This window comes from Macaca thibetana, chromosome 3 (assembly GCF_024542745.1).
Source record: "Macaca thibetana thibetana isolate TM-01 chromosome 3, ASM2454274v1, whole genome shotgun sequence".
Classification (NCBI taxonomy): domain Eukaryota; kingdom Metazoa; phylum Chordata; class Mammalia; order Primates; family Cercopithecidae; genus Macaca; species Macaca thibetana.
In genome coordinates, this window is record NC_065580.1 from 144,845,280 (window position 1) to 144,863,855 (window position 18,576).

The 18,576-nt window shown below is 53.4% G+C and overlaps 1 protein-coding gene across 5 annotated transcripts in view; it reads left to right on the forward strand.

The window, feature by feature from the left end:
• Positions 1–18,576, forward strand: part of TNRC18 (trinucleotide repeat containing 18) — a 123,367-nt gene that overhangs the window by 88,986 nt on the left and 15,805 nt on the right. For all 5 annotated transcript variants that reach the window (XM_050783935.1, XM_050783936.1, XM_050783932.1 and 2 more), the window contains 4 exons: positions 4,229–4,656; positions 14,019–14,171; positions 14,914–15,055; positions 18,149–18,266. In XM_050783935.1, coding sequence (XP_050639892.1) covers positions 4,229–4,656; positions 14,019–14,171; positions 14,914–15,055; positions 18,149–18,266 — 841 coding nt within the window. The remainder of the gene's footprint in view (positions 1–4,228; positions 4,657–14,018; positions 14,172–14,913; positions 15,056–18,148; positions 18,267–18,576) is intronic.

The window sequence follows — 18,576 nt, forward strand, 5'->3', positions numbered from 1 at the left end:
CAAGTAGCTGGGATTACAGGCACCTGCCACCTCGCCTGGCTAATTTTTTTATTTTTAGTAGAGACAGGATTTCACCATCTTGGCCAGGCTGGTCTTGAACTCCTGAGCTCATGCTCCACCTGCCTCAACCTTCCAAAGTGCTGGGATTACGGGCATGAGCCACCGCACCCGGCCACAAGCTTAGTTTTAATGATTTAAATGGCTTATAAGGAAAATTTTTTTTTTTTTTTTTTTTGAGACGGAGTCTCGCTCTGCCACCCAGGCTGGAGTGCAGTGGCTGGATCTCAGCTCACTGCAAGCTCCGTCTCCCGGGTTCACGCCATTCTCCTGCCTCAGCCTCCTGAGTAGCTGGGACTACAGGCGCCCGCCGCCTCGCCCGGCTAATTTTTTGCATTTTTAGTAGAGACGGGGTTTCACCGTGTTAGCCAGGATGGTCTCGATCTCCTGACCTCGTGATCCGCCCGCCTCGGCCTCCCAAAGTGCTGGGATTACAGGCGTGAGCCACCGCGCCCGGCTAGTTTTATAATTTCTTTGCGGTGTTTGAGACAGGGTCTTGCTCTGTCACCCAGGCTGGAATGTAGGAGCACAATCATGGCTCACTGAAGCCTCAACCTCCTGGGCTCAGGTGATCCTCCCACCTCTGCCTCCTGAGTAGCTGGGACCACAGGTGCGTGCCACCATGACTGGCTAATTATTGTATTTTTTGTAGAGACAGAGTCTCACTATGTTGCCCACGCTGGTCTTGAACTCATGACCTCCTGACCTCTAGGGATCCTCCCACCTCAGTCTCCCAAAGTTCCGGGATTACAGGTGTGAACTGCTGTGCCTAGCCAGTTCTGTACTTAAAGTTGGTTCATTTGGTTCTTTTCTGTTGTTTCTGTTAGTCCTTCCTATTTCTCTGGTGAGATTTTCATGCATTGAAAACAAGTTTTATTTTACCTCTTTGAGGATTTCAGAAGCCTTGGCTGTTCGTTCCAACATGTGGTTCATCTCAGGGTCAGGTTCAGTTGCTTTTGTTTTCTCTCTGGAATGTGATGCATTTTCTTGGTTCTTCATTTGTCTAGTAATTTTTTTTTTTGAGACAGAGTCTCGCTCTGTTGCCCAGGCTGGAGTGCAGTGGTGTGATCTCTGCTCACTGCAAACTCTGCCTCCTGGGTTCAAGTGATTCTTGTGCCTCAACGTCCCAAGTAGCTGGAATTACAGATGCATGCCACCACGCCCAGATAATTTTTGTAGTTTTTGTAGAGATGGGGTTTTGCCATGTTGGCCAGGCTGGTCTCAAACTTCTCACCTCAAGTGATCTGCCCACTTTGACCTCCCCAAAGTGCTGGGATTACAGGTGTGAGCCACCGTGCCTGGCCTTGTCTCGTAATTTTGGATTGTATCTTAGACATTGTGGGGCTGAGGTGGTGGAGAGTCAGAATGCCTGCCTTTTTTTTTTTCCATTGAGTATTATCTCCTTTATTTTAGCAGATATTTCCTTGGTAGGGCTTGAAGTCCAGTTTCTTGGGTGGTGTCTCTGGCCTCTGTTCAGATCACTTTTTGCTGAGCCCTGGGCTGCTTGGAGTCTATTCTGTGTGTAGGTAGTTTCAGGGCCATTCAGAGACATGGGGGAGAGAGAGAGCACATGGGGACCCCTCTCTGGCTCCCTTTCTAATTTTTTTTTTTTTTTTGAGATGGAGTCTCACTCTGTCACCCAGACTGGAGTGCAATGGCACGATCTCAGCTCACTGCAACCTCTGCCTCCTGGGTTCAGGCGATTCTCCTGCCTCAGCCTCTTGAGTAGCTGGGACTACAGTGTGCGCCACCATGCCTGGCTAATTTTTGTATTTTTATTGGAGATGGGGTTTCCTCCTATTGGCCAGGCTGGTCTCGAACTCCTGACCTTGTGATCCACCCGCCTTGGCCTCCCAAAGTGCTGAGATTACAGGTGTGAGCCACCGCGCCCGGCCTCTGGCTCCCAATTTTTTTTTTTTTTTGAGTCAGATTCTCACTCTGTCGCCCAAGCTGGAATGCAGTGGTATAATCTCTGCTTACTGCAACCTCTGCCTCCAGGTTCAAGTGATTCTCCTGCCTCACCCTCCCAAGTAGCTGGGACTATAGGCGCCCTCCACCGTGCCCGGCTAATTTTTGTATTTTTAGTAGAGACAGGGTTTCACCATGTTGGCCAGGCTGGTCTTGAACTCCTGACCTCAGGTGATCCGCCCGCCTTGACCTCCCAAAGTGCTGGGGTTACAGGCGTGAGCCCCCGCACCCGGCCTCTGGCTCCCTTTCTACTCTCTTCTGTGTTGCTAGTTTCTAGACTTTTCTTTCCTGGTGCTGAGGTCAGTGGGACTCTATTTCTTTTCCATGTGGGCCCCACCTTCCCTGCTGTGTGTGCCAAGAAGACCGTGTCTAGTGCCAGGGTAGAAGGTGCAGGGGGATGTGCCTCCTGTGACTTCACTCTCTGCATTCCACATGAGCCTCGTCTCTGTCCACTGTCCCTCCCTGAACGATACACAATGGGCCCGTGAGGGATTATGGAAGCCAGGTGTTCCAGTGGATCTCTGGGGGGACTGTTACCGGGTGGTGCCTCATTCCGTCACACCCAGAGCAGAGCACTCAGGCTTGTGGCCTGCACCCACATCAGCCTCAAAAGCCCCTTGCTGCCTCCCTGCACCGTGGGAAGTTGGAAAGTCTGTTGGCAAAATATTAACGATCATGCCTGCAATCCCAGCACTTTGGGAGGCAAAGGCGGGTGGATCACAAGGTTAGGAGTTCGAGACCAGCCTGCTTAACACGGTGAAACCCCGTCTCTACTAAAAAAAAAAAAAACAAACGTAGCCGGGCATGGTGGCGGGCGCCTGTAGTCCCAGCTACTCAGGAGGCTGAGGCAGGAGAATGGCGTGATCCCGGGAGGCGGAGCTTGCAGTGAGCTGAGATCGCACCACTGTACTCCAGCCTGGGTGACAAAGCAAGACTCCGTCTCGAGAAAAAAAAAAAAAAATTAACGAATAGGATCATTACACTTTGCCGGTGACTCTTTCCCACTGGGCAGCCCCCGCCGGCCCCCTGTTGCTGTGACTTCCTCTACTGGCACAGTGCAGGGCAAGCCTCTCACAGCTGTCCCTGGGGTCGGTAGGCCTGGGATTGGGCCTTGGCTTTTCGGCTCCTGTGCTGGAGGATTTAAGGCAGACCACTGGCTCTCCGTGAGGTTGTTAACACAAGGGACTGTCACACAGATTGCATCCCTGAGTGAAGGCACCTTGGAGCCCCTGTCCTGGGGAGCAGTGCCGCCCACGCCTCACTCACACGCTCTTCCTGGATACCAGCTCTGACCTGGGGCTTTAGCTGGAGATCTCAGAGAACTCAGGGATCTGCTTCCCAGGGGCAGGGCAGGCTGGGATAAGCTGGGACCTGGGCATGGACAGAAATGCTAAGGTGTGGCATTGCCTGTGACAACAGAGGTGTGGCCAGAGAGGACTTCCCGGGGTGTGGGGTGGGTCTCCTTCTGAAGGACTTAGCGCTGTTCCAAGGAGAGGTCAGGGGAGCTGGTGCTCTGTGCAGAGGGGATGGCAGAGAGCAGAGCTTGCAGCTGGGAATGAGTGGGGATGGTAGGTGCTGAGCAAGTGCTGGGTGGCCTGTGCTCAAGAGGCTGTGCGTTCAAGGAGCCCAGGGGCTGGGACCCAGGATCCAGGACAGAGGGAAGCAGGCCCTTGGCTGTGCAATGGGTGGGGCTTGGGGTGGAAGGAGGGCTGTTGGGGTGGCCCTGTCGTGTAGAGAGGGCAGTGGGAGTGGACGATTCCTGGGACCACCCAGCTCTGACAGGCAGCACCAAGAACAGGGGAGAGAAGGCGAGTGGAACTTGGGGCTTCTCTGGGTTTCCCCGCCTGCCTGCCTTAGAGGGCTGCTGCCCTGCAGGTGTGGGGCCGGCCCGGCCCGCCCCGCCCAGCTGCCCTGGCTTTTGGGATTTCCACAAGTCACATGGGGCCTCGGAGGAGCTCAAGGGGCCCAGGATCTTTCCATGGGGCGAGGGGTTGGGAGCAGCGTCCGGTCAGCGGAGGTGGGTGAGGACAGGCATAGTAGGGACAGGCGTGGGCCTTGTGAGTCCTTTTCTGGGCCTCAGTTTCCTCTCCTGGAAACGGGGGAAGCGCTGCCATCGGCGGGGAGGTCCTGCGGGGGAGGAATGGTGCCCATGGGGTTGGGTCCCCACAAGCTTGTGACCAGCACGCTCTCCTCCCGCGTTCAGGAACAGAGTTCGAGTACACCGACTCGGAGAGCGAGGTCAAGGTGCGCAAGCGGTCGCCTGCGGGGCTCCTGCGGCCCAAGAAGGGACTGGGGGAACCGGCACCCTCCCTGGCCGCACCCACGCCTGGCGCCCGCGGCCCCGGCCCCAGCAGCCCGGACAAGGCCAAGCTGGCGGTGGAGAAGGGGCGCAAGGCCCGGAAGCTGCGGGGTCCCAAGGAGCCTGGCTTCGAGGCGGGGCCCGAGGCCAGCGACGACGACCTGTGGACACGGCGCCGCAGCGAGCGCATCTTCCTGCACGACGCCTCAGCTGCTGCACCAGCGCCCACCAGCACCGCGCCCGCCACCAAGGCCAGCCGCTGCGCCAAGGGCGGCCCCCTGAGCCCGCGCAAGGACACCGGGCGTGCAAAGGACAGGAAGGACCCCAGGAAGGTAGGGGCCGCGTGGGGAAGGGAGCCGCAGAAGGGTCCCTGGGGTTCCGTGAGGGAGGGGCCCTCCTCCCCTCCCAGCCTAGGGAAGCGGCTTCACTGTTAACGGACTCGGACTCGGCTCCAGGCCCGCCCAGAGCCCCTGCTAGGACTCAGCCCCAGGAGGAGCTGGGCACCTGTTCCTTTGTTTCTTAAGAGTCAAGTCTTGCTCTGTCACCAGGCTGGAGTACAGTGGCCTGATCATGGCTCACTGCAGCCTTCACCTCCTGGCCTCTAGCAGTCCTCCTGCCCCAGCCTCCCAAATAGCTGGATTTTCAGGCACATGTCACTGCAGCCGACTAATTTATTTTTTGTAGAGATGGGCTCTTGCCGTGTTGCCTGGGCTGATCTTGAACTCTTGACCTTTAGCGATTCTGCTGCCCCAACCTCCCAAAATGCTGAGATCACAGGCATGAGGCCACCATGCTTGGCCACCCATTTCTTTCTTTTTTTTTTTTTTTTTTGAGACAGAGTCTGGCTCTGTCACCCAGGCTGGAGTGCAGTGGCGCGATCTCGGCTCTCTGCAAGCTCCGCCCCCGGGGTTCACGCCATTCTCCTGCCTCAGCCTCCTGAGTAGCTGGGACTACAGGCCTCCGCCACCGCGCCCGGCTAATTTTTTGTATTTTTAATAGAGACGGGGTTTCACTGTGTTAGCCAGGATGGTCTCGATCTCCTGACCTTGTGATCCGCCTGCCTTGGCCTCCCAAAGTGCTGGGATTACAGGCGTGAGCCACCGCGCCCGGCTTACCACCCATTTCTTAGAGAGGCCCTTACTGTCTCTTCTTCTGTCTCAGAAGATGACTTTAAAAAGTGACTAAAATACTTGGAGGAGGCTGAGGCAGGAGAATGGCGTGAACCCGGGAGGCAGGGCTTGCAGTGAGCCGAGATCGCGCCACTGTAGTCCAGCCTGGGCGGCAGAGTGAGACTCCGTCTCAAAAAAAAAAAAAAACAAAAAAAAAAACCTGGGACCCCAAAGGAAGACAGTGATATTGACCACAGTTATCAAAATATTGAAAAGACCCTTCTGTGATATGGTACCTATATGTTCCTTTAGGGATGTATTTAATTAATAAGCACATCTGGCAGTGGGTCTAGTAAATACCATACTTAAAATTTTATTATTTTATGTTTTAGAGACAGAGTCTCACTCTGTCACCCAGGCCAGAGGGGAGTGCTGTGATCATGGTTCACTGTGACCTTGAACTCCTGGGCTCAAGCAGTCCTCCCACCTCAGACTCCTGAGTAGCTGGGACTACAGGTGCACACCATCATGCCCAGCTAATTTTTAAATTTTAAGTATAGACAATGTCTTGCTGCGTTGCCCAGGCTGGTTTCAAACTGTTCTCCTGCCTCAGCCTCTCAGAGTGCTGAGATTCCAGGCGTGAGCCACCGCACCCGGCTAGTGCAGTACTTCTGAAGCAATGAGTATAAAGGATGGTTTAAGGTCCCTGCAGTTAACTGTTGTGTGCTGCAAGACTCCGTGGTTTCCGTAGGTGGCAAAGTCACCGGTACTGCAGGTACTTTTGTGGTTTGTGGCCTCTACTCTCACCTGAAGGAAAACCCCCTTTTTTTTTTTTTTTTGAGGTAGAGTCTCGCTCTGTCGCCCAGGCTGGAGTGCAGTGGCCGGATCTCAGCTCACTGCAAGCTCCGCCTCCCAGGTTCACGCCATTCTCCTGCCTCAGCCTCCCGGGTAGCTGGGACTACAGGCGCCCGCCACCACACCCGGCTAATTTTTTGTATTTTTTGGTAGAAACGGGGTTTCACCATGTTAGCCAGGATGGTCTCGATCTCCTGACCTCGTGATCTGCCCGTCTCGGCCTCCCAAAGTGCTGGGATTACAGGCTTGAGCCACTGCACCCGGCTGAAAACCCCATTTTTTTAAAAGATTAAAATATGAAAATACAGGTGGGATTTTCTTTCCTACCCATTTACAGATTTCCTAAATTCTCTCTATGAACACCACAGAGTAAGAAAACTTGCTTTTCGACAACTTTATGATAATTGGACCTGTTACCCTTTTTGCACTGGCCACTGGGAAGCTAATGGCCAGTTGCTTCCTCCTCTTATTTGGATGCGTTCAGACTTAACAGCTAGGTTTTGACGGTGTTCTGACTCGGGCCTCTCCACCCTGAGCCCTGGATGTAGGACGAACCCTCAAATAACAATGACATTCTAGAGAAAATCACAAAAAAGATGAGAGTCACATTGATTTCCTGACAGAGGGGTAGTAGTGAGGAAGGGACCAATGTAAGCACCATCCATAGGCACCTTGGATTTGTGCTCTTGTCTCCTCGTGGCAGAGGCCAACTCAGGTTTTTGAAGGCCTTGCAGGACAGGTGTCAACAATTAGTAACAATAATAATAATGATCCAGCCAGGCGCGGTGGCTCATGCCTGTGATCCCAGCACTTTGGGAGGCCAAGGCCGGTGGATCACTTGAGGTCAGAAGTTTGAGACCAGCCTGGCAAACATGACAAAATCCTGTCTCCACTAAAAATACAAAAGTTAGCCGGGCATGGTGGCAGGCACCTGTAATCCCAGCTACTCGGGAGGCTGAGGCAGGAGAATCTCTTGAGCCCAGGAGGCGGAGGTTGCAGTGAGCTGAGATCACGCCACTGCCCTCCAGCCTGGGCAACAGAGTGAGACTCTGTCTCCAAAAATAAAGTAACAATGCTACCAAGTAGCACATAGTAGGCCCAGACATGTTCTAACCCCTTCACTGCGCACACTTAACATGCAGGACCATGTGAAGTGGGTTCCTCCTATGAACCATACTCTATAGGTGGCTTACATACTGACAGGCACCAGACTGGCTGTGGTGGCTCACACCTGTAATCCCAGCACTTTGAGGTGGGAGGAGCCCTTAAGGCCAGGAGTTTTGAGACTATCCTGGGCAACATAGCAAGACCCTGCCTCTACCCCAAAAAAAAAAAAAAATACAATTAGCTGAGAGTGGTGGTGGCAAGTTACTGTAGTCCCACCTACTCTGGAAGCTGAGGCAGAGAGATTGCTTGAGCCCAGGAGGTAAAGGCTGCAGTGAGCTATGATCTTACTGCCTCACTCCAGCCTGGGCAACAGAGCCCAAGACTCTGTCTCAAAATAAAGAAAAACACTGAGGCCGGGCGCGGTGGCTCAAGCCTGTAATCCCAGCACTTTGGGAGGCCGAGACGGGCGGATCACGAGGTCAGGAGATCTAGACCATCCTGGCTAACACCGTGAAACCCCGTCTCTACTAAAAAATACAAAAAAAACTAGCCGGGCGAGGTGGCGGGCGCCTGTAGTCCCAGCTACTCGGGAGGCTGAGGCAGGAGAGTGGCGTAAACCTGGGAGGCGGAGCTTGCAGTGAGCTGAGATCCGGCCACTACACTCCAACCTGGGCGACAGAGCGAGACTCCGTCTCAAAAAAAAAGAAAAACACTGGATGCAGTGGCTCACGCCTGTAATCCCAGCACTTTGGGAGGCCGAGGTGGGCAGATCACCTGAGGTCAGGAGTTCAAGACCAGCCTGGTCAACATGGTGAAACTCCATTTCTACTAAAAATAAAAAAAAAAATTAGCCGGGCGTGGTGGTGGGCACCTGTAGTCCCAGCTACTCGGGAGGCTGAGGCAGGAGAATCTCTTTAACCTGGGAGGCAGAGGTTGCAGTGAGCCGAGTTTGCGCCACTGTACTTCAGCCTGGGCGACAGAGTGAGACTCCGTCTCAAAAAAAACAAAAACAAAAAGAACAGCTATCTGTCCAAGGTTCCAGCAGCGAATGATCAACAGAGCAGGGCTTCAAACACTGGGGACATAGCTTCAGTTCTGGCTTCTTAACCGCTGCCTCTTTGGGCGTTTCCCAGGCGTTCCTTCTGTTGGAGCCCAGGGTTTCCAATTCCTGGCATCTGAACAGCTGAATACCCAGCTATTATATCCAGCTATAATACCAGAGGCTCACCCAGTGTCTGCCTTTTGATAGTGTAGCAGGAACCTGGAACAGAACGGATTCCTTGTTGACAAACAGAGGCTCAAACACCCAAGGAAAATCACCCCACATCCTAGCATCCCAAGAACAGATACTGTTAATGTTTTTTGTTTGTTTTTTGAGACAGGGTCTCCCTCTGTTGCCCATGCTGGAATACAGTGGTGCAGTCATGGCTCACTGCAGCCTCCACCTCCCAGGCTCAGGTGATCTTCCCACCTCAGCCTCTGGAGTAGCTAAGACTATACATGTGTACCAACATGCCTGGCTAATTTTTTTTTTTTTTTTGAGACGGAGTCTTGCTCTGTTGCCCAGGCGGGAGTGCAATGGCATGATCTCAGCTCACTGCAACGTCTGCCTCCTGGGTTCAAGCGATTATCCTGCCTCAGCCTCCCAAGTAGCTGGGATTACAGGCATACACCAGTACATCTGGCCAATTTTTGTATTTTTAATAGAGGCAGGGCTTCTCCATGTTGGCCAGGCTGGTCTCAAACTCCTGACCTCAGGTGATCTACCCACCTTGACCTCTCAAAGTGCTGGGATTACAGGCATGAGCCACCGCACCCAGCCTGCCTGGCTAATTTTTAAAAATTTTTTGTGGAGACAGGATCTCACTATGTTGCCCAGGCTGGTCTTGAACTCCTGGTTTCAAGCAGTTCACTCACCTCAGCCTCCCAAAGGGTTGAAATTATAGGTGTGAGCCACCACACCCGGCCCAACATTTTTTTGAAATATACTTTCATACAGTATTCCCCCCTTAGCTGTGGAGGATATGTTCTAAGGAGCCCTGTGGATGCCTAAGACCACCATGGATAATACTAAACCCTCTATTATAAGCAATCAGGTACTGTGGCTGTAACTTACAGCTTGAGGTGCAACAGCAAAACTAGCACAGGTGTTTTTCCTTCTTTACAGTTTCACAGATAGAAGAGTCTTTTTGTTTGTTTGTTTGTTTTTTGAGACACAGTCTTGCTCTTTCCTCCAGGCTGGAGTGCAGTGGTGCGATCTCAGCTCACTGCAGCCTCCGCCTCCTGGGTTCAAGCAAGCAGCTCTCTTGCCTCAGCCTCCCGAGTAGCTGAGATTACAGATGCCCACTACCATGCCCAGCTAATTTTTGTATTTTAGTAGAAACATGGTTTCACCATGTTGGTCAGGTTGATCTCGAACTCCTGACCTCAAATGATCTGCCCACCTCAGCCTCCCAAAGTGCGGAGATTCCAGTCACGGGCCACCGCGCCCGGCTGTATTCTGCTTTCCAGACTTAGTTCAGTCTGTGTTAGAGCATGTGTACTGCCACGTGGGACGGGCTTTTTCTTTTCTTTTTTTTTTTTTTGAGACGGAGTCTCGCTCTGTTGCCCAGGCTGGAGTGCAGTGGCGCGATCTCGGCTCACTGCAAGCTCCGCCTCCCAGGTTCCCACCATTCTCATGCCTCAGCCTCCCGAGTAGCTGGGACTACAGGCGCCCACCACCTTGCCCGGCTAGTTTTTTTTCTATTTTTTAGTAGAGACGGGGTTTCACCGTGTTAGCCAGGATGGTCTCGATCTCCTGACCTTGTGATCCGCCCGTCTCGGCCTCTCAAAGTGCTGGGATTACAGGCTTGAGCCACCGCGCCCAGCCTTTTTTTTTTTTTTTAAAAAAGACAGAATCTGTCCCACTGCACAGACTGGAGTACAGTGGTGAGATCTTGGTTCACTGAAACCTCTGCCTCCCAGGTTCAAGCGATTCTCTTGCCTCAGCCTCCCGAGTAGCTGGGATTACAGGCGTTCACCACCATGCCCGGCTAACTTTTGTGTTTTCAATAGAGACAAGGTTTCGCCATATTGGCCAGTCTCATCTCGAACTCCTGACCTCAGGTGATCTGCCCACCTCAGCCTCCCAAAGTGCTGGGATTACAGGCACGAGCCACCACGCCCGGCCTTCTATCTATATTTTTATTGTATTTATTTATAAGAGACAGAATATTGCTCTGTTGCCCAGTCTGGAGTGCAATGGCAATTGTAGCTCACTGCAGCCTCGAATTTCCAAGTTTAAGCAGTTCTCCTGCCTCAGTCTCCTCTGAGTAGGTGGGACCACAGGTGCACGCCACCACACCTTGCTAATTTTTTTTTTTTAATAAGAGATGGTGGTCTCTGCCAGGCGTGATGGCTCATACTTGTAATCCCAGCATTTTGGGAGACCAAGGCGGGTAGATCATGAGGTCAGGAGTTCGAGACCAGCCTGGCCAATATGGTGCAACCCTGCCTCTACTAAGAAAAATACAAAAAAATTAGCTGGGCATGGTGGTGGGTGCCTGTAGTCGCTACTTGGGAGGCTGAGGCAGAAGAATTGCTTGAACCTGGAAGGCGGAGGTTTCAGTGAGCCGAGATTGTGCCACTGCACTCCAGCCTGGGTGACAGAGCGAAACTCTGTCTCAAAAAAAAAAAAAAAAAAAAAAAAAAAAGGGGACAGCGGTCTCACTGTGTTGCTCAGGCTGGTTCAAACTCTTGGGCTCAAGTGATCCTCCTGCCTCGACCACCTAAAGTGCTGGGATTACAGGTGTATACCACCACGTCTGACTAATTAAAAAAATACATATTTTTGTGCAGATGGGGTGGGGTCTCCTTATGTTGCCCAGGCTGGTCTCGACCCCCTGGGCTCAAGCAGTCCTCCTGCCTTAGCCTCCCACAGTGCTGGGATTACAGGCATAAGCCACCACGCCTGGCCATCGGTATTTTTGTTTGTTTTTTGAGACAGAGTCTCACTCTTGTGACTGGAGTGCAGTGGCGCGACCTCAGCTCACTGCAACCTCTGCCTCCTGGGTTCAAGAGATTCTCTTGCTTCAGCTTCCTAAGTAGCTGGGATTACAGGCACATGCCCTCGCGCCTGGCTAATTCTTGTATTTTTAGTAGAGTTGAGATTTCACCATGTTGGCTGGGCTGGCCTTGAACTCCTGGTCTCAAGTGATCCGCCTGCCTTGGCCTCCCAAAGTGCTGGGATTACAGGCGTGAGCCCCACCACGCCTGGCTGTCAGTATTTTTGAATGGTTGAATGCCATCCCACTGCCTGCCTGTCTCCCACCACTGACCCTGCTGGCGGTTGGTGGTTTGGGTGATGATGGTGTTTTGCTGTCATAATTACCAAAGCAGTGAGTGTCTCTGTTTTGTGTACAGAGCTTCTATCATGTCGGAAGTTATTTTCTTATTTATTTTATTTTTTTTGCAAAAAAGTAGGGGAAGGCTCCCAGCCATGGGTGTTCTGATCAAAGGGAAAGAAAGAGTTACTGGTTTTATCTGATTATAACAGTAATTTGGAAGATAAAGAAAAGAAAAATCCACTCAGGCTTTTTTTTTTTTTTTTTTTTTTTCTGCTGTCATTTCCTTTTGTTCCCTTATGGGTACAGCTGCAGGGACATGTACCAGGAGCTGCAGCTATCTTCTTAATGACAGATCCCAGAGATATGGGGACAGCGCCACTAATATTCCTTCAACGCCTAAGATGCCTCTGATTCCAAAAGGATGACTTGCATTAAAGAGTTCAGCAGAAACAAGAAAATAAAACACACACACACACACATATACATGTATATATTTCCCCCCCAAAACGGGGATTAAACTGTATACTCTTTTTCCCTAGAACACGCTATTTTTTCTTTCTTTTAATGCTCTTTGCTTTGACTTTCATTTTGGATACGGACACTGTGACTTCTGTTGTTGTCTTGGTAACATTTGACCATTATTATCTTTATTTATTACTTTTCTACCTCTCCTGGCCTTGGTTATTTGGTTTTTTTTGTTGTTCTGTTTGTTTGTTTTTTGACAAAGAGTCTTGCTCCGTCATCCAGACTGGAGTGCAGTGGCCCAATCTCGGCTGACTGCAACCTCCACCTCCCACTTCAAGCTATTCTCCTGCCTCAGCCTTCCGAGTAGCTGGGACTACAGGCGCCCGCCACCACGCCCGGCTAATTTTTTTGTATTTTTAATAGAGACGGGGTTTCACCATGTTAGCAAGGATGGTCTCGATCTTCTGACCTCGTGATCCTCCCACCTCAACCTCCCAAAGTGCTGGGATTACAAGCATGAGTCACCACGCCTAGCCTTGTTTTTTTTTCTTAACTTTATTTTATTTTTGAGACGGAGTTTCGCTTTATTGCCCAGGCTGGAGTGCAATGGCATGATCTCGGCTCACTGCAACCTCCGCCTACCAGACGCAAGTGATGCTTCTGCCTCAGCCACCCAAGTAGCTGAGATCACAGGCACCCCCCACCATGCCCAGCTAATGGCCATTTGTTTTAGACATGTCCTTTTTAGAAAGTGTAGACTTTTTAGCTGGGCATGGCGGTGCATGTCTGTAGTCCCAGCGACTTGGGAGGCTGAAGCAGGAGGATCACTTGAACCCAGAAGTTGAGGCTACAGTGAACTGTCATTGCACCACGGCTCTCCAGCCTGGGCAACAGAGCGAGACCCTGTCTCAAAAACAACAACAAAACAGAGAGTGAAAAAACAGAGGCAGCCTACAGGTCCTTCTCACCGCGGGGGTGGTTAAAGTAAATGAATTACAGTTTCTCCATACCTTGGCTCAATAGGCTGCTGTTAAAATGAAGCTCCTTTTATGTGTATCAGTTGTGTTACGGGGGAAACGTTGCAAGGCAGGACTATTGGTAAATTCCTACCTGTGTGTGGGTGTTTTTTTTTTTTTTTTTTTTTTTAAATACTGTGTGTGCATGGTTGTGTCTGCATAGCCTTCATAATTACAGGGTTGTGTGTGTTTGTGGAAAGTTCTAGAAGGACACACCATGCTGTTACTAGTAGCTGACTCTGTGGAGTTGGTAGGAGAGTCACTGGAGAGGAACTCACAACATATATACACTTCAGTGTTGTCTTTTTGGGTAGAGGGGGCAACAAGTAATACTAGTAATAAGATAATACACATTAAAAACAGCCTGTAATCCAGCACTTTGGAAGGCCAAGGCAGGAGGATTGCTTGAGGCCAGAAGTTTGAGACCAGCCTGGGCAACATAGCAAGACCCTGTCTCTAAAAAAAATAAAAATAAAAATTTAGCTGGGTGTGGTGGTGTGCACCTGTAGTCCAGCTACTCAGGAGACTGAGGTGGGAGGGTTGCCTGAGCCCAGGAGGTCGAGGCTGCATTTAGTGGTGATGACGCCACTGTCCTCTGGCCTGGGCAACAAAGCGAGACCCTGTCTCCAAAAAAAAAAAAAAAAAACCCAAACCAAAAACTCTTGCAGGGGGAGAGAGAAGGGACGTTTTGTTCCTCCCGGGAGGGCACACTTGGGGTGGTACAAAACTTGGGGGAGTGAGTGAGTGAAGGGGACAGGGTTGCTGCCTGCACTTTCCCTGCCCTCTGATGGCTCCTCTCTGCTGCTTCCTCCTCCAGAAGAAGAAAGGGAAAGAGGCCGGGCCAGGAGCTGGGGTGCCGCCGCCCCGAGCTCCCACCTTGCCCTCTGAGGCTAGGGCTCCTCACGCCAGCTCCCTGACTGCTGCCAAGAGGAGCAAGGCCAAGGCCAAAGGGAAGGAGGTGAAGAAGGAGGTGAGGCTCGCGGTGCCCTGGTGGGGCACCGTGGGGGGGCTCAGCCATGCTCCTGTGGTCAGGGTAGGGGGCTCCACCTGCTGCTCTGTATTTACCCTCCCTGTAGCTGTGGCTCAGAGAGGTTGCAGGTGATGGGGGTGACCTGGCCGTCCCCGTGCTCCAGGGATAAGGAGATACTGGAGACTCCGCTCCTGTCCTCAGGAAATGCCTGCTGTAGCGGGGATGGGGGACACTGGAACAGAGACCAGGAGACCTGGGTGACAGGCCCCCAGCCCAGCACCAGGTCCTCACAGGGCCCTCAGGTTTGGGTGAATTTCTTAGCCTGAGTGGCGGATGATGGCGTGCCCACTCCCCACACCTGCTAGCCCCTGCCCGAGTGGTTTTTCCTGAAGCCCATTAGGTGTGGCTGGAGATGCTGCTGAAGTTTCTTTAAGGAGGGAACAGAGGCACTCACCGTAGTGATGAACAGAGGTGTGGTAGTGAGTGCTGAGCACTGAGTGTTGATACTGAGCACAGAGTACTGAGTATTGAGCACCAAGTACTGAGCACTGGCCAGCTGGGTTTCAGGCCTATTTCACCCTCCCCCTGGCCTCTGGGGTGCCCCCAGCTGGGATCCCCGCCATGCACGTGACAGATTCCCCCTGTGGCCTGATTGTGGCTCCAGGTTTCCAGAGGGGTCCCTAGCTCGGCAGGACCCCCGTGCCAGATCCTAAGTCATTTGTCGGCCGTGCTCTGTCCCCAGAACCGCGGCAAGGGGGGCGCCGTGAGCAAGCTGATGGAGAGCATGGCGGCCGAGGAGGACTTTGAACCCAACCAGGACTCGAGCTTCTCGGAGGATGAGCACCTACCGCGTGGCGGGGCCGTGGAGCGGCCGCTGACCCCGGGTGAGTGGCCGTGATGCTGCATGTGCCAGGCGGGGCTGCTGGAGCCTCCCTTGGGGAAGGTAGATCTGAGCAAGGCATGAGACGGAAGGGCTGGGCTAACTGGGGGCAGGGAACCGTAGGAGCAGAGGTCCTGAGGCCGTTACCCCGGTTGATGAGAAGGCTGGACTGGCTGCAGCTCAGTCCACTCTGGAGATGGGGCAAGAGAGCTGCCTTGGGGCCAGGGAGGAAGCAGGTCCTGTGGGGCTTGGGAAGGAGTTCCGTGTTGGCCCCAAGGAAAGTGAGCAGCTCTGTGAGGTTAGATGTGGAGATGCGATATGCTCAGATTGACTTTAAAATGAGCTGTCTGGGCTGGGCAGGGTGGCCCATGCCTGTAATCCCAGCACTTTAGGAGACCGAGATGGGCAGATCACTTGAGGTCAGGAGTTCCAGAGCAGCCAGGCCAACCTGGTGAAACCCTGATTCTACTGAAAAGACAAAAATTAGCTGGGTGTGGTAGCAGGTGCCTGTAATCCCAGCTATTAGGGAGGTGGGGGCGGGAGAATCGCTTGAACCTGGGAGGTGGAGGTTGCGGTGAGCCAAGATCATGCCACTGCACTCCAGCCTGGGCAACAAGAGCGAAATTGTCTTACCAAAAAAAAAAAAAAAAAAAAAAAAGCTGTCTGGTGCTGCACAGAGAATGAGTGGGGGCCCCAGGAAAATCAGGGAGTCTAGTTAGGAGGCTGTGCTGTCCAGGTGAGAGTGGGTTGTGGCCTGGGGCTGCCACAGGGGCAGCAGGGGGGGAGGCGGGGCAGGGCGTGCACATTAGGAGGGAGACTGGATGGGAGGCAGTGTTGGGGGTGCAGGCAGATGAGAGGGGAAGGGAAGGGTGAGGACAGGTTTGGGGGGGGCTGGGCAGAGGCCCTGTCCCTGAGACCCGGGTCAGAGAGGGTCATGTGCTGGGCTTTGATAACTCGAGTCTGGGGTGCCTGGGAGGCACCCCGGGAAGTCACGCCCAGGCTGGGACCCAGGGGTCTATAGCCCAGAGGCGAGATTGTGGGTATATAGGGGAGCGAGTGAGAGAAGGAGTTGTCTACCCCAAGGCTGCACTGGTGAGCAGCCGCTGTGTGACAACCAGCCGCCGCCGTGTGCATCTCGGGGCGTGCAGGGCTGCTGGGTGGCTGTGCAGACCCCCACTGGCCTTGCTCCTGCAGTGATGAGCTGGCCAGGGGTCAGCTGCTCCACGTCTGTGGTCCTCTCTGCATGTGTCGTTTATCCTGCCAGACCCGTGGCTTAAGAGAAGTTGAGCGTACTAGCTCTCTTGCCTAGGCTCAGCATTGGGCCCCGGCCACTTCTGAGAGTCACGTGGCCAAGCCCAACGTCAAGGCGTGGGGAGTCCAGTCTGCCTGTGACAAGGTCACGTGAGGGCTCTGTGCAGGCACAGGCAGGGATACGGCAGTCCCAACCATCCCTCTCCCAGCGAGCCATCTGGGTCTTTTTATATTCATAATGGGAATGTTGGGGACCGGGTGAAAGGTCCCACTGAGAAGGAAAGGCAGGCCCAGGTCAGGGGCGCTCCAGAGAAAGGGAGGCGCCCACAGGGAGAGGGAGCAGAGGGCTGGGGCAGTGAGAGTTGACCGCCATTGGGAAGTTTGCCCCTGGGCATTCATTTCCACCAGAAAGAAATAGTGGACGGAAAGTCTCAGAGGTACGTGGGGTGTGGTCACCTGCACCTGTAATCCCAGTGCTTTAGGAGGCTGAGGTGGGAGGATCACTTAAGACCAGGAGTTTGAGATCAGTTGGGCAACATAGCGAGACCCTGTCTCTACAAAAAATAAAATAATTAGCCAGGCATGGTGGTGTGCACCTGTAGTCCCAGCTACTCAGGAGGCTGAGGTGGGAGGATGGCTTGAACCCAGGAGCTCGAGGCTGCAGTGAGCTATGATCTTGACACTGCACTCTAGGCTGGATGACAGAGCAAGCAAGACCTTGTCTCTGAAAAGATGATGATGATGATGATGATGATGATGATGATGATGATGTTGAGATGAAGTCTCACTCTCTGTCATCCAGGCTGGAGTACAGTGACGTGATCTCGGCTCACTGCAGCCTCCGCCTCCCAGGTTCAAGCAATTCTCTTGCCTCAGCCTCCCAAGCAGCAGGGACTACAGGTGTGCGCTGCCAAGCCTGGCTAATATTTGTGTTTTTAGTAGAGACAGGGTTTCACCATGTTGGCTAGGAGGGTCTTGATCTCCTGACCTCGTGATCTACCTGCCTCAGCCTCCCAAAGTGCTGGGATTACAGGTGTGAGCCACCGTGCCTGTCCTGAAAAAAATTATTTAAAAAAAGAAAGAGGCCGGGCACGGTGGCTCACACCTGTAATCCCAGCACTTGGGAGGCTTGAGGTGGGTGGATCACCCAAGGTCAGGGGCTCGGGACCAGCCTGGCTAACATGGCAGAACCCTGTCTCTACTAAAAATACAAAAATTAGCCAGGTGTGGTGGCAGGCGGTTGTAATTCCAGCTACTTGGGAGGCTGAGGCAGGAGACTCACTTGAACCTGGGAGGCGGAGGTTGCAGTGAGCCGAGATTGTGCCATTGCACTCCAGCCTGGGCGACAAGATTGAAACTCCATCTCAAATAAATAAATAAAATAAAATAAAATAAAAAGAAAGTCCTAGAAGTTTGGCTGAGGGCAGCAGTAAGGGGGTGGACGTCATGATGGAGGATGGTGGCTGTGAGTGTCCGGTGATGGCTGGAACCCAGAGCTTCGTGCCAGTCCCAGAGGCTGCCTTGGGGTGGGAATAGACAGCACGTGCAGGCTTTCATCCCTGGGTTCACACCTGCCTGGGGTCTTTGCAGACATCTGGGGCCAGGCAGGGAAGGGGGCTGAGAGGAGAGGGGCTGCCCACGGCACCCTGTGTGTGCCCACCGGTACACACAGGTCTGCACAGGTACACACATGGGCAGACAAAAGATGTGCACACATCTCAGCCCCACAGGCCCACCTGGCACCAGGGCCTCCATTTCAAGGGGATGACTTAGGGGTGACGGGAGGAGGGAGAGGTGTCGCAGACGCCCCTGGTTCCAGCCTTGCCTCACGGTCCGACCCCTGCAGCCCCTCGGTCCTGCATCATCGACAAGGATGAGCTGAAGGACGGCCTGCGTGTGCTCATCCCCATGGACGACAAGCTGCTATATGCCGGCCACGTGCAGACCGTGCACTCGCCAGACATGTGAGTGGGGTGGGAGGTCCGGCGCAGAGCCCCATGTCCCTTACCTGCCCCGTGTCTCGGCCTCTGTGCCTGGCCGCTTCTCCTTTCTAGGCTGTGGCTTCCCCCGATGGCAGAGGGCAGGGGCATGAGTGGGCTCAGAGCTGACAGGGAGGCCCTGGGCACTTTGAGGGAATACTGGGTGAACCCTCCCAGGGGCTGGGCACGGCGGCTCCATGGCAGGAGCTGTAGCGGGAAGGGGTGAGAGGGAGCGTGCTGGCCTCTCTCAGGATCTGGACTGCACCAGCCTGGCGTGCTCTGCAACCCCTAGTTC